Genomic DNA, 15,805 nt, shown 5'->3' with positions numbered 1-15,805 from the left:
CCTCTTTTATAAGAGCACTGACCCCATTCCCAAGGGCTCTGCTTTCACAACCCAACGACCTCCCAAAGGCCCCACTTTCTAATTAATATACCATCACCTTGCGGGGTAGATTTCAACCTGTGAAACCTGTGAAATGTAGGGGGACACAAACATGTAAAACACAGCATTCTGCCTCTGTCCTCCCCCCACCGATTCATGTCCCACTCATATTCCAACCACATTCTTCCCTTCCAAACAGTCCCAAAGTCTTAACTCATTCCACCATCAATTCAGCATCTAAGGTCCCAAGTCTCCTCTAATGATCACCTAAATCAGGCATGAGTGAGACTCAAGGTACAACTCATTCTGAGGGAAACTGCTCTCTAGCTGTGAAACTGTGAAGTCAAATAGTTCATGTGCTTCCAAAGTACAGAAGTGGGACAGGCACGGGATGGACATTCCCACTCCAGAACGGAGAGAGTGGCAAGAAAAGTGGCTGCCCAAGACATCCAAACCTTTAGGCTTGAGAATAATCTTCTTCGAGTCAGAGCTCTGCTTCCAGCCCTACTGAGGTGGAAGGTCACACCCCTAGACTTTGATGGGGTGGTCAGGCCCCGGGGCTTGGGAAGCACACCTCCAGGATGGGCATCTCTCTGGAAGAATCCTCAGCCTTCTAAGTAGCTGGAACTGCAGGTGCGTACCACCACACCTGGCTACATTTTTTAAAAAATTTCTTCTAGAGACAGAGTTTTGCTATGTTGTCCAGGCTGGTCTGGAACTCCTGGCCTCAAGTGATCCTCCCACCTGTGCCTCCCAAAATGCTGGGATTACAGGTATGAGTTACTATGCCTGGCCTCAGTTATACTTCTTTAAAAATAAAATTGGGAGGCTGAGGTGGGCGGATCACAAGGTCAGGAGATCGAGACCATCTCCTGGCTAACACGGTGAAACCCCGTCTCCACTAAGAATACAAAAAATTATCCAGGCGTGGTGGCGGGTGCCTGTAGTCCCAGCTACTTGGGAGGCTGAGGCAAGAGAATGGCGTGAACCTGGGAGGCTGAACTTGCAGTGAGCCAAGATCGTGCCACTGCACTCCAGCCTGGGCGACAGAGCAAGACTCCGTCTAAAAATAAATAAATAAATAAATAGTAAAATTAGTACTTGCCCCAGGTTCTGCAATATGCATTTACAGCTAATCCAAGTCCACTTTCCAATAACAGTATGCTACATCATTAGTATTGTCAGTAACTTATAATAATAAAGGAATCCTAATTCCTCCCCATCCATGATATCATTGCTCCAATCCATTCATTTGTATGTGGACACAGGTAAGCATATCTATAAATATTATATAATATATACATATATATGTATATATGCATGCATTAGAAAATATACTTTTCTATTGTTATTCTAAACAAACTGTACTGTTAGGTCAAATAAGAATAAGAAAAATGTTTGTATTTTACCTTCACTGATTGCTTCTTTGATGCTCTTTGTTTTGTTATATAGATCCAAGTTTTTGACCTGTATTATTTTTCTTTTCTATAGGAAACTTATTCTAAAGTTTCTTGAGAGGCCAGTCTACCGGCAGCAAATTCCCTCAACTTTTGTTTGTCTGCGAAAATGTTTATTTCTCCTTCATTTTTGAAAGATAATTTCACAGAGAACAGAATTCTAGGTTGGTGGTTTTCTTCTCTTAACAGTGTCTTTAAATATTCCACTTTCTTTCTGTTATGTGGTTTCTGGGGACACATCAGGCGCTATTCTTATCTTTGCTCCTCTGGCAGTCAGGTGTTTCTTTTTCCTCTGGCTTCATTCAGAACTTTTTATCTTTGATTTTCTTTAGCTTGAAAATGATACGTCTGGGTGCCTGAATTTGTGATTTGGTGCCCGACATTAATTTGGAAAAACTTCTCAGTTATTATTGTTTCAAATATTTTTTCTGTTCCTTTCCCTGTTTATTCTCCTCTGGTTTTCACATAGTTCTGGATATTTTGTTGGTTTTTTGTTCAGACTTTTTCTCTTTGTGTTTCAGTTTTTTTTCAACCTTGAGCTCGGAGGTTCCAGCGGTGTCCACTCACAAGCCTGACCAACCCCTTCACTCCTGTCATGGTGCTTTGATTGACAGCTCCTGTCATGGTGCTTTTGTTGACAGCTCCTGTCAAGGTGCTTTGGTTGACTGACAGCTCTCATCATGGTGCTTTGATTGACAGCTTCTATCATGGTGCTTGTGGTTGACAGCTCCTGTCATGGTGCTTTGGTTGACTGACAGCTCCTGTCACAGTGCTTGTTGCTGACTGGCAGCTCCTGGTCTTTTTGGCTGTTTGTTGGGGGTTCCACCTGTCTGCTTACATTGTGCATGTTTTTTTGTGATGTCAATTTAACCATGAGAGCCCTTAGCAGATTAGTCATAGGTGTTTTAAATTTCTGATCTGAGAATTACAGCATCCCTGTGGTATCTGAGTCTGGTCACGACGTTTGAACTGTTTCTTTAAACTGCCTTTTGCCTTGTGGTGTGCCTTGTAATGCTGTGTTTATAGCCCACATAATATAACAAGTAACAGAAATGGCTGCAAAGCAGCTTTTAGTGGCATGGGCTGCTGAGATGTGGGGAGGGGAAGCTGGATCAGCCTCAGCCTTCCAGAGCCTGTGCCCTGGGGCAGGTCAGTTCCGTGTTCCTCCTTGGGTGGTACGGGATGGGTGGAGGGCTGGGTTGGGCATTTTCCTTCCCCACGTCTGTTGGGTCCTGATGGGACCCCTGTGGTTTACACTCTGTTACCTGTTGTCTCTGGAGGGCAGGCCTTGCTAAGAAGAACCCCAGGCTCTGGCAGATCCAAGTTTTTGAGCTGTATTATTTTTCTTCTCTGTAGGAAACTTATTCTAAAGTTTCTTGAGAGGCCAGTCTACAGGCAGCAAATTCCCTCTTCCCTCCGCCTGCCAGAAGCATGAGGGTTTTTTCTCTACTATTCACTGTGAGAATCTGGCCCAGCTCTTGGAAATAAAACTCACACAAGTTTTGGACTCGCTGAGACAGGGTCCCCTGGAGCTTTAACGCACAGACTGGCCCACACCAAGTGTGCAGCAGGGTGCCAATCACAACTCCAGTCCCTGCCCTGGTTCTGGGCCCTGTGGGTTACTGCTCTGGAAAGTGGTGATTCTCTATGCCCACCTGTTTAGAAGGTGGTGGTTCGTGCTGTGACCTCACTTCTCTAGATCTATGAAGGGTTGCTGATTTTTCAGTTTGTTCAGCTTTTTACTTGTTGTTAGGACACAGTGGTGACTTCCAAACTCCTTGTGTCGCCAAACCAGAAAAAGGAAGCCAGCTAACTTACACGCTGGTGATGGTGTTGCTTGTGTGATGATGTCACATGATTAAGTGATAAACGTGATCACACGAGTAGTGACTTGTGTTCAGGCATCTAGAGCAGCGGCATTTTAGTTGCTTCACAGTTTTCCACTGAGTGCTGGTGCTAGGGTAATTATGTTTTTAATGCTCGAATTAATTAGTATCTTCATACAACAGATTTATAAATATCAAATTATTTTAACCAGATAACAGCAATCTTGCTAACATGTACAAGCCAGTGTACTTAACACCTTGCATTGACTCTTACAGCCCTTGGAGGACACAAGCTGTGTCCAGTACTGTGGTCAGGGAGTCCACAGCAGGGCCCACAGGGGACTCTAGATCCCATACCCAGCACCGTAGTCCAGGAATCCACAGGGGCATCTGCAGACCCCGTACCCAGCACCGTGGTCCAGGCAACCATAGCGGGGCCCACAGGGGCCTCTGCAGATTCCCCCAGAGCCGTTTTCTGTGCACCCCCACCGATTGTGCAATGATGCTCTTGCTGATGGTTTCAGCTGGGCCAGGCCCCTAAGTGCGTGGAGGGTGCTGGAAGGCAGGGGGAAGATGTGGAGTCAGGGAGCAGGTTTCACCCACAGCTTCTTCCTCAGGTGTCACCCACGGTTCTCTCCCTCTGGCCAAGGGCCGGCTTGTGCCTCCCCCAGTCGTCACTCCAGCATGGGGCTCTGCACGAGCCACGCCCTAGGCTCCTGGGCCACCCTCTCCCTGGGTGCTGCCCCCCTTGGGTTCCTCACCCCCACCTGCACCTTTGCTGGCTCCCCATCCTCTTGTGACTGGGTTTTAGGTGCCATTGGATTTGCTGAAAGTATGAACAAAACATTAGGCAGATCTCAGACCAGGCTGGCCAGGGCAGCCCAGGAAGGCCAGGAGGGGAATGCCTGACTCCAGATCCAAATGGCATTCTGCTCTTCAACCAGCACAGTTTAAAAAAGGGTGAGCTGTGTAAGTAAGAGGAGAATCTCTCTAAAATCATCACCAATGATGTTCCCATGGAAACCCACGCCTGTGGGCTTCATACAAGCTTTCTACAACATTTTCTTTGAGTAGAAAATGAGATCACATGTGCAACTGATCAGTATTCACATCTAGAAACTTGACGCATGTTTATCAAAAACAAACAAAAATAATCTTTAATTCATCGTTCTAACAAGAATCCCCCATATTTTTAAATCAAATGCTCTCTGAAGACATACGTGCTTCAGAAATAGGTGGAGGTTAACTCTTTAAACAGAAATGGCAAATGCAAAAGCTTCTGAAAGGAAACCGTTGTCAATAAACTTCTCATTGACAGGTCATTTTGGGCTGTGATGCTCTATCTAGACCCCAATCAGAAGGCACAGGTTATAGAATTCCAGAGACCATCTGAGCAGCCCATGGACAATATAATTGGTTTTTATTTGTTCCCATTTTCAATTTAATTGTGTAGAAAATGTAAGATTATTTAGATATCCTGAGTTAGGATATTGTGCTTTGTTGTTTAGATTTCAGTAGCAGGATTGACAAAGGGGAATAGGGATTTGACTAATCTTTAATATTGGGCATTAATTCCTGAAGATATTATTTTAAAACCAGTTATAGCAAATAAGCAGACAGAAAACCCTACTTTAGGTCACTCTTATACATCACCAAAGACTATGACTTACTGAAACAAATCATTTATTCAGCAATAATCAGTTTTGATTGCTGAATTTTAAGAGTGGTTGTGGAATGTTAAAGCTATTGGCTAACTGTAGATATTGTGGCAAATTGATTTGATATCTGAGGACAGAACTGAGATTTTCCAATGTCTCCAGTAAGTAAAAATTGTAAAGTGTCAGCTGTCAGTAGGCTCCAATCGTTAGCACCAAACCCATCGATCTTTACAACCCCTTCAGGTAAACCCTTCATCCAACTTTGCCATGACACAGCCCCGATGGTCCCCATCTCTTAAGAGAGCAGGAATCCCACAACCTCTTAATTACACATCTCAGGGCTGAGCTTCAGCCCTGCAATTCTGCCTCACTCTTCAGTTGCATCGCTGTATCAGGGTTTGAACTTCTGAAGGATTGCTGAAGGCACTATACGTTCAAAGAGAAAACTTATTCCTATTTATTAGAGAAACCACATCTTCAGATTTGAGAAAATAAAGCAAGGATAAATCTTTGTGGCTGTCCTCTCATTCATAATCGTCTTACTCATGAGAATCCGGGCCCACTTTGGAAGATTCAAAGCCAAGTTTGAATGTAGGGTATACCAGACTCTACATGTTGGTTTTATCAAGACAATCATTATTTGGTGTAAGAGATAAGACCATAACACTAATAAGTTCCAAAATCTAGGTCACCACATTCCTCAGAACATATTCCATTCCATTTCTTTATCTGTAAGAGCAGTTGTTCTGTCTGAAAACTTAAGGAAATAGCTGCAGTTATATATAACTTCCAAAATGCAATTTCTTAAAATTCAAATAAGTAGCATTTATATGAATATAAGATCTGAATATATTTAAAACACACATAAATACATTAAATAGTCTTTTGACAGAAACAAGATTTAAGAAATGACACATTTGTGTGCTACCTGTCATGAAATATTAAAGCAGATGGCAGCGTCAGAACACGTTTGGAAAGGAATCACAGGGCTCCTTAGAAAAGTGGCTGATTCTGGGCAGGGACAGGGAATGCCCAGGCTGAGCTGGGAGCACCTTCTGATGCCATCAAACAAGAAACCACTTTGGTGCTTGAAGGGACTCACCTAAGGGATTGTCGTGTGCAAATCTGGAGCTGTTCCAGCATGGGAGGTGGTAACAATCATAATGGATCCCATGGGAGCATTAAACCATCAGCATCTTACAGTCAGAGGGAGGAGGAAGGAGGGCGTTCTGAAGGGAGGACATTGAGGACCCTGGCTGTAAAAACGCTAACGATAGAAAATTGCCGTCCTCTAGACCCAGTGCAGTCACTGACACAGGTGAGGATCCTAGCTGGCACTGAGACCAGTGCAGTCACTGACGCAGGTGAGGATCCTAGCTGGCGCTGAGACCAGTGCATGTGCTGGTTCCTGAGCAAGATGCTTACAGGCTTTCAGAGAATCAGACCACCCTTATTAGTTACTTGTAAAGAGAAAAGTCACTTCCTTTCCCACATGATCAAAATTAATGTCAACAGGAGTGGTGTGTCTGAGTCTTTGCCTCATGAGTCACAATAAATTCATTCGTGTCGTGTTCTTGCCAAAAACGTGTGGCCAATCCTGGCCATGAGGGACCCTCAAACAAACCCAGAACACGCCAGGGGCTACAGGTCCCCGACTTAGACTCTTCAAAACATCAAAACTATGAGCCAGAAACACGCCAGGGGCTACGGGTCCCCGACTTAGACACCTCAAAACATCAAAACCATGAGCCAGAAACACGCCAGGGGCTATGGGTCCCCCAACTTAGACGCCTGAAAACATCAAAACCATAAGACACAAACACGCCAGGGGCTATGAGTCCCCCAACTTAGATGCTTCAAAACATCAAAACCATGAGCCACAAACACGCCAGGGGCTACGGGTCCCCCAAATTAGACACCTCAAAACATCAAAACCATGAGCCAGAAACATGCCAGGGGCTACAGGTCCCCGACTTAGACACTTCAAAACATCAAAACCATGAGCCACAAACACGCCAGGGGCTACGGGTCCCCGACTTAGACGCTTCAAAACATCAAAACTGTGAGCCAAAAACACGCCGGGGCTACATGTCCCCCAACTTAGACGCCTCAAAACATCAAAGCCATGAGCCACAAACACGCCAGGGGCTACAGGTCCCCAACTTAGACACTTTAAAACATCAAAACCATGAGCCAAAAACACAAGATGGATTATGTTCTGTATTCAGGGGGGAAATTTAAATATGGGCCATATCCTATATATTAATATTGGCTTGGTGTCAACAATGGTATTCTAGTCACTTTGGAGGTCTGTTTTTAGGAGATGTGCACTGAGTTTAGGGTAAAGGATGGTGAAGTCTCCAACTTTATTAAAATGGTTCCACAACTACCAGCCATATGTGTGCATGTCTGTACGTGTTTGTGCATGCATAGGTGGTATGAACATGTGTGCATCTGTGCCATGTGCATACATGCACATGTGTGAGCATGTGTGTGAATGCATAGATGTGCACATCTGTGTACAAAGAGAGAGTGTGACAGAGCCAAGGACCAGCAACCCCAGTCTCACAGGTGAAAGCTACACCATCTGTGCACCATTTTGTGTAGTCAACGCAAAGGTTTATATTTCTTCCCCCCAAATTTAGAAACTTTAAGTTTTCCTTTTAGGGAAATGAGATACAGAATCTCTTCTCAAAAAAGCAAATAAAAATACTAGTTAGTGTATTTTTGCTTCCATTAAACTAACAATGGAACGGGCAACTCAAGAGCCCTTTTTCTCTTTTGGCCTCTAATCCCACCAAATAGAGCCCTGCTTTCCAGAATGGGAGGTCAACAGCCTAGGCTGATTTCCTTAATATCTCTCATCTTTAGGGTTCAAAATTGCTAGTAGTTTTAAATAAAATTTGCATTTAATATCATCAGCAGTGAATGATACATTTTTGATTATAGGAACAGCTATTTATATCTTACATCTTGACAGGGACGTATTGGATATGAACCTAGAGTCTGGCCAATGTCAGTGGCCGGCAGGAACAGTGACAATGGCCACACAGCAGCCTCGGAGCAGCCGCTCACCCACTGAGGCCTCACAGTGAGCACTGCCCCAGTGGCCACATGCCAGCCAAGGGAAGGAGGCATCTCCAGCCCTGTTTACAGACCGAGAAACTGAGGCCACATGCCAGCCACAGGAGGGAGGTGTCTCCAGCCCTGTTTACAGACATGCCAGCCACAGGAGGGAGGTGTCTCCAGCTCTGTTTACAGACACAGCCCTGGTGGCCGCATGCCAGCCAAGGGAGGGAGGCGTCTCCAGCCCTGTTTACAGACAGAGAAACTGAGGCTGGCAGTGAGGAATCTCTCAGGTGCTTAGGACAAAAAGGCTCATTAGCGAATCATCCTATGAGATCAGTCCTTTAGGTCTCCATTCACAGGTGGCCGGACAGTCCTTGCCTCAGGGGCTGTAGGGACAGCTGTGACACCTCCCGGGATGTGCCACACTCCCACGGTGAGCTCTCTGTCTCTGTCCATGGTCCTGTTTGACGACGACCCCTGGGCACAGACACCAGTCCCCAGGGCTACTCCATTAGGCAGGGCAGTGACCTGCTAACTCAGGGCACCTTCTCACTGGAGTAGAAGATGATAGACAGGAAGCTCTACTCGCCATGCTCATTGATCCAATTATTACAGAATAGAAGAGCCTCCTTCCTTGACCTCAGTGCAGTGAACTGTGATTATGTGATCAAAATGTATAGAATCGGAAGGTGAGGCACATCCAATAAAGGGCTCATTTCACTGCTGCCTTCCTGTTCTGCAGATCATGGAACTCAGGGTCTCTAATGTTGGAGGCTTCAGCAGGGCTGCTGTTGGGCTCAAGTCTTCACTTCCTTTGACACATGTTGGAGGCTTGGATGCGGAGTTTTTGCTCAGGCTCCAGGTAGAAGGAAGCTTAACTCAGGTTCTGGGGCCTCTCTCCACCCCTAGCATGGGAGAATGCATTAGGATCATGTAACTACGTGGCGCCATTGATTGAATAATAAAAACAGAGCTTACAGGCCCAAAGTGAGGGCTTCTGGCTGGATTTAAAATGTCCAGAAGAGCTGATGGAATCTTTCATCCAAGGCACTTAAACGTATTATTTGCAGGGTAAGCACAGTATCAGGACTATTGGAAAGTTTTGTCAATTTTGATTCTCTTTCTAAAATGCAAATTTAAATTTCCACCTGGGAAAACTATTCAATACTCAATTGACTTTCAAAACAGGGATTGGAGCACTCCAGGATGTTCTGTGCTCATGGAACTGGAGCTGTGGAGGCAGTGATTCAGGTGTAAACCTGGGTCCCTCGTGCACCTCCGGAGGCCTGACTCCAGCACTGACAGCTGTCAGGATGATTGGCATGACAATGAGAATGCCGCTGCTGTTTGGAATTTTAATACTAAATTGATGCCTTGTTAATGGAGTCTTTTGCATGGTAGTTACATGACTGTATTTTGCTTCATGTTATTAATACTTAAACTAGGAGTTGAAAGGCGCCTCTTAGAGTGGTCCTAGTGAAAGGTGCCTCTTACAGCGATGTGATCCTCATGGGAAAAAAAGACCCACAAAACAGAAAACCCAGGGATGCTGACGGAGAGTTCTCACAGAATGTGTTTTCCTGCTTTTGATGGACGTGAGCAAAATTTAAATCTTTATTTTTTTCACTGAACTTTTTTTTAAAATTTAACTTTAAGTGAATTATTTACACTGTAATGATACGGTTATTTTTAAAGCTGAAAGTTGGTTGCAGCTTTACACCAACCCACCTCAGCCTGCAGGGGCCAGAGTGAGGGCTCTTGCTGGACGACCATCCCCAAGTTGGGCCTTCCCAGCCCACGGCTCCCACTTCCACCTTCCTGCAGTGATGAGTCCAGAGTCTCCATGTGGAAATCCCCACGGAGCGATTCTGACACATGTTGGAGTTTAGAACCACTGTCCGCGGGAGACAGAAACGCTTACATGATGGAGAGGTCTCATGCACACACACACACATGCAAACACACACACGCAAATGCACACACATGCAAACACATACATGCAAACACACACATGCACACACCCAAACACAAGCACACACATACATGCCCCCCACACACATGCAAACACACAAACATGCACACACACATACACACAGACACACGCAAACACCACTGGACACACACGCACACAGACCTCAATTTACAAATATTTCAGGAAAAAATCCATTTCACATGTGATCCAAAGTGTGCCACGAGGACTGGAGGCCATGGGGGCTCATTCAGCTTCCTAAGCATCCCAGATGCCGGGGCCAGTGGATTCCAAAGGGACAGCCCTCACCTCCCTCCCAGGGTGTCCGCCCCACCCCTCACCCACGCTTAGGAACCTATTGAGCCGTCTCAGACTGATCAGGAAACATGGGGTCTTCTTGCTCTTTACATTTGTTTTCTATTGTTATTATGAAGTTGTGAAGCTGAGCATTTTACTGTTTGAGTGTCAGACCCTTCTCACCGCTCGCCGACTCACAGGCTCAGAGACCTTTCAGCTGCGTCCACGCGTCCTCCTCACTCACAGTGCTGCCCTTGAGTTTTAATAATAACCTGAATTTACACGCGTCCTCCTCACTCCAGGGCTGCCCTTGAGTTTTGATAATAACCTGAATTTACACGCATCCTCCTCACTCACAACGCTGCTCTAGAGTTTTAATAATAACCTGAATTTACACGCATCCTCCTCACAACACTGCCTTTGTGTTTTAATAGTAACCCGAATTTACACACGTCCTCCTCACTCACAGCGCTGCCCTTGAGTTTTAATAACCGAAATTTACACGCATCCTCCTCACTCACAGCGCTGCCTTTGAGTTTTAATAATAACCCGAATTTACATACGTCCTCCTCACTCACAGGGCTGCCCTTGAGTTTTAATAATAACCTGAATTTACACGCATCCTCCTCACTGACAGTGCCTGCAGATAACCCCTCCCAAGGCGCCCTTGACTCTGACTTTGTGAATGCATTTGATGTTGGGGTTTGGGGATGTCCTCACATCCCGATATTATAACGTTTTATGCTAAGTATTTTCAGCATCGATAGAGATTTGTAAAAGGGGATCCTTGAGGACTCTGTCTTGTTCTGGGAAACCCGTCACCCAGGCTGCCTCCTGAGTCAGGGCATCACTGTCCGGGCCCTAAGCCGAGGCCGTAGGAAAGGGAGGGAGAGGCTGGAACCACTGCGGCCCTCACACCCCTCCCCGCCCCGGCCACGTTCCTCTGACTGCGAATCTGGGGGTCTTACCCTTGCGGTTCTCGTCCTGTGCGTCCTCAGTGTGTGTTTTACGGTGAAACTCTGTGACCTGGAAATTAGGCATGAAGCTCACGTGTCGTTTTCCAAACACAAGCCTCACAGAAACACCCGGGTCAGGGCCCTGGGATGGTGCTGGGAACATTTTGAGTGGCCTTGCACCAGGGACAGCCTCAGGACCGGAGCTTTCTGCATGGAAGGCCTCGGGACCGGGAGCCTCTCTGTGGGGAAGGCCTGGGGACCGGAACATCTCTGAGGGGAAGGCCTCAGGACAGGACCTCTCAGCGGGGAAAGCCTCGGGACCAGAGCGTCTCTGCGGGGAAGGCCTGGGGACCAGAGCGTCTCTGCGGGGAAGGCCTGGGGACCGGAGCGTCTCTGCGGGAAGGGCCTTGGGACCGGAGCTTCTCTGCGGGGAATGGGGCGGCCAGACAGCATCTCCCGCTCAGAAAGGGAACCCGCCTGGCCAGCTTGCAGGCCTCAGAGAGAGCAGCATGTCCAGGAGGGAAACAGGGGCAGAGGCTTTGCTGAGCCAAGGCCCAGCCGGGCTCCCGCCAGGGCCTAGACCTATGAGACCCTGTGGGTCGGGGCTGGTGGCCGTCCCCTGTCACTGCCACAGCCCCAGGACAGCTGGAGGGAGTTCCTATCTCCTGCCTCCTGATGGGGTTTGCCTTGGTCCCTTGTTCAAGCCACTGCAAGGAAACAGCACAGGTGCGGCAGCTCATCAAGGACTGAGACTCGCTTCTCAGTGCAGAGGCCGGCAGCCCAGGGTCGGACGCGGCAAGCCTGGTGTCAGGGTGGACGTCCAGGCCCCTGGCAGTTACCTCTCTCCTGGTCTCTTCCACAAGGACGCCCATCCCATCATGGGCTCCATCCTGAGACCCCAAAACTCTGAAAGGCCCCACCTCCAAAGCCATTGTCTGGGGGTTAAATTTCAATGTAGGAACCGGGGGGCCAGTGGCTGTGGCACTGTCTCAGCCCAAGTGGTTTGAGAGCTGCTTTGCCTGGGGAGCGGGTGGGCTGGGAACGGGGGATTGAAGAGAGAGGAGAGGGGCAGAGGCGCCGAGGAGGGAGGGCGCCTGCCTGCGCCCAGTTCTTCTTGGAGGGGCCAGCCCCGGCCACTGAGCCCCCTCTCTTGCAGGCCTTTCTGGGAAACTCGAATGCGGACAGAGTGGTGCAGTACAGGCTGCGGCCGCCCCTGGAGGCCCGGCACCTGCGCTTCCTGCCGGTGGCCTGGAACCCAGACAGCAGGATTGGGATGCGCGTGGAGGCCTACGGATGTGCCCACAGTAAGTGTCGTGGCCCTTGGGGCACGGGGCATGGGGCATGGCAGTGGCTCAGTGTGGGGAGGAGAGGCTGCTTCTCGGGGCCCAAGGGGCGCTTGCAGCTGTGAAATACAACAGAACAGACTGTCCTGTCCCAGAAGATCCGACGTAGGGGTGCCTGGAGCTGAGTCTCACCTCTCACCTGAGACTGTTGAAACAGATGCTCTGAGAAGGGCTGGCAATGGTGACGTTGCCCAGGTCCCACCCAGCGGGCTCAGCGGTTCTTCCTGGCCTGGCCACCAACTCAGGGACATTTAGCCATTTTTTCCTCCTTTGACCGCCTCCACACAACCCTGGACACCTCTAAGTCCACAAGGCGCTCCCTCCAGCTAAGACCCCCACATGCAGGGTCTCTTGGATCTGGGAACACGGGCTGTGGCTTCCCCGCCCTGGCGTCGGCACCTCCAGGCTCCTTGTTCCCGGGCAGAGCGCCCATGGGGGAGGAGGGGCCTCGGGGCTGCTCCCTCTCAGCCCGTGACTCCCTGGCTGCTTGAGCAGATGGCACCCTCAGGGCCCAGGATCAGAAAACCCCCAAATTCAGCAACTGCGCCGCTGGCAACACGGGGGTTGGCAAAAGGGAGTTCGGAAGACAATGCACCAGCAGGACTCAGAAAGTGGCCCTCGGACGGCTCCAGGAGGTGGAAATGCCAGGTCTTGCCACAGCTAGAGAGGAGACCAGCTCTTCCCGCTTCACCCTCCAACCCTATGGCAGGCCCCGTCCTCCGCGAGTTGTCCGGAGCTGGGGAGGACGCCTTGTGCTGCTCCTCCCCACCCCCCAGGTTTCCATGCTCATCCTTGCCCCGGATGATGTGGAGGAAACCGGCTCCCCAGGCCTCGGTGCTGCTCACGCTGCTGTTTCCAGGCTCATCCTTAGCACTAGGATAAACCCGGCAGCGTCTCAGGCCCTGGAGGCCCAGTGGGGAGGGGGACGTCCCCGGGTCTCACCTCCGCGGCTTCTCCCGAGGGCTCTGTGTGTCTCCCGTGCCCCTTCCAAATCACACCCCAGGCTTCCTCATACATGTTTTGGATTCCTGGTGTTGAAGAGTGTATCCTGCACCTTGCTGTGAAGGCGAAGAGACATCCTGCAGGGTGATGGTGATCCTGCAGGGCGATTACGACGGGGAAGACCTTGCTGGGAAGGCGAGGAGATGGGCTGCAGGACGATTACGATGGGGAAGACCTTGCTGGGAAGGCGAGGAGACGTCCTGCAGGGCAATGGCGACAGGGAAGACCTTGCTAGGAAGGTGAAGAGACCGTCCTGCAGGGCAATTGTGCCGGGGAAGACCTTGCTGGGAAGGCGAGCAGACATCCTGCAGGGTGATTGCAATGGGGAAGAGACAGGCTCCCACTGGGTGCAGCAGAGGCAGCAGCAGGGGTTGCAGCCCACGCACAGGCAAGGTCAAGGTCAGGAATCAAGTTCAGGAGGCAGAAAACAACGTAGCAGAGACCTCAGGGTGGGGGATTCTGGCTAAGCCCACTCCACAGGACCCCTGCCAAGGCAGCCCGGTGGGGTCGGATCTCAGGGTCCAGGGTTCTCTGGACACTGACCCAGCAGAATTCTCCCTGAACTGGATGTGCAGGACCTGCCTGCAGGTAGAGGCCACCCCAGGAGGTCAGGGGACCCGGCAGGAGCTACGGCCAGGAGGGAGTGTGTTGCCTGCTGGTGCAGATGCTTCTGCCAGGATAAGCTCCACTGGGTAAAGGAAGCCCTTTCAGGCCCAGGCTGCTGTGTACAGCAATCTCCACACACATCCTTTACACAGGCCCCAAGACACACAGACCCCGCCACACACAGCCCCCCCCCACCCACAGGCCCAACACACACACAGGCCCCGACATACACAGGCCTCAACATACACAGGCCCCCACACACATGGCTTCCAGGCAGCATTTTCACTAGAAGAGCCTCAGGGGGTGGACTCTGGGATGGGCGGGTGATGGGTGGAAGGAAGCGGAGTCTGGACTGTCCCAGGGCAGGCGCCGTGATCGCTTCACGCTACCTGGTGGGTCACATGCAGACTTGGGGGGACCATGAAACCTGCGTTGGAAATTCAGGCTGTGATGTCGGCAAGCTCTTTTCGTGTGGACTCAGCCGGCCACTGGATTCCAGCCCATTTCAGCCAGTTTTGTTTTCTTACAAGAGAAAGGCACTTCTGCCTTTCAGCAAGCTGTTTGTTCTCTTATCTGACATCCTGAAAACTCCAGGATTTCTGTTCTTCATTGGTCTCTTTAGCTCTTTGGGGCCTGGGTTCCCTGAGTCGTCTCCAGTGGCGTCAGCACCCCCCCCAAACCCCACCGATGTCTGCACAGTCCCCAAGCCAACCTTCAGTCATTACTTTTTGGGAATAAGTTTTCTGATGTATGAGGTACATACAGAAATGTGCGCACAGCGTAAATGTGTGCAGCTGCATTCGTTTTCACAACATCACACGCATCCCCAGACCACAGAACAGAGCATCACCCTGTCCTGAGGCTCCCTGTGCCCAGCACTGACCCTTCGCCCACCAGTCACCAGTTTAGCAGGGACACGTCCCGCCTTCGAACTCCATACACAGGGGCGCTTCGGCAGGTGCCTCTGCTGTCTTCGCTCACTCCACCCTCTGTTACCCACTGACTCCTCCATCAGCACGCAGGTCCCCCGCAAGCCCCTCTGGGCCAGGTGTCATTCTACATGCTCCCCTGGCAACTGGCTCTGTCCCCGTGGCAACCCGATTAATCCCCATGGCAACTGGAACTACCCAGGGCCATGCGGCAGGCACTTGTGAATCTCCTGATGGACAAGCGGATGTGCAGGTGAGTGCCTCGTTGGGGAGGTGGAGAGAGTAGAGGTGTGGCCCAAGAGAGGGCTTGTCTGGCCCGAGGCAGCCCCGAGACCTGCTCCAGGTCAGACAGCAAACCAGAAAGGGAGGGTGGGGCTCGGGTGGACCCAGCAATGGCAGCTTTCAGGCGTGAGGCTCATCTGGTGAAATGCCGCCTGCCTCAGAGGGAGTGTGGGTTCTCCAGCACTGATCACGAGTCTGTTATCAACACTGCGGCAAAGCTATTTAAAATGAGAAGGTGCGCTTCGTAAGGAGAAGAAAAACTGAGACCCGGAGCCACGGGTGGACCTGCCTGCTGTTGGCACGGGGCCTGCTGTCGGCCCGGGCCCGCTGCTGTCGGCTTTCATTAGGGAAACCTTGAGAGGAAATAAAACA

General features: G+C 49.9%; 1 protein-coding gene across 1 annotated transcript in view; it reads left to right on the top strand.

Moving 5' to 3' along the window:
* LOC129031637 (contactin-associated protein-like 4) overlaps positions 1-15,805 on the top strand; it is a 207,029-nt gene that overhangs the window by 96,167 nt on the left and 95,057 nt on the right. Inside the window, 1 exon segment of the mRNA XM_054478145.2 lies at positions 12,428-12,575. Within this exon segment, the coding sequence (XP_054334120.1) occupies positions 12,428-12,575 (148 nt within the window).

Source organism: Pongo pygmaeus, chromosome 11 (assembly GCF_028885625.2).
Source record: "Pongo pygmaeus isolate AG05252 chromosome 11, NHGRI_mPonPyg2-v2.0_pri, whole genome shotgun sequence".
Taxonomy (NCBI): domain Eukaryota; kingdom Metazoa; phylum Chordata; class Mammalia; order Primates; family Hominidae; genus Pongo; species Pongo pygmaeus.
This window is presented reverse-complemented; position numbering and strand designations above follow the sequence as displayed.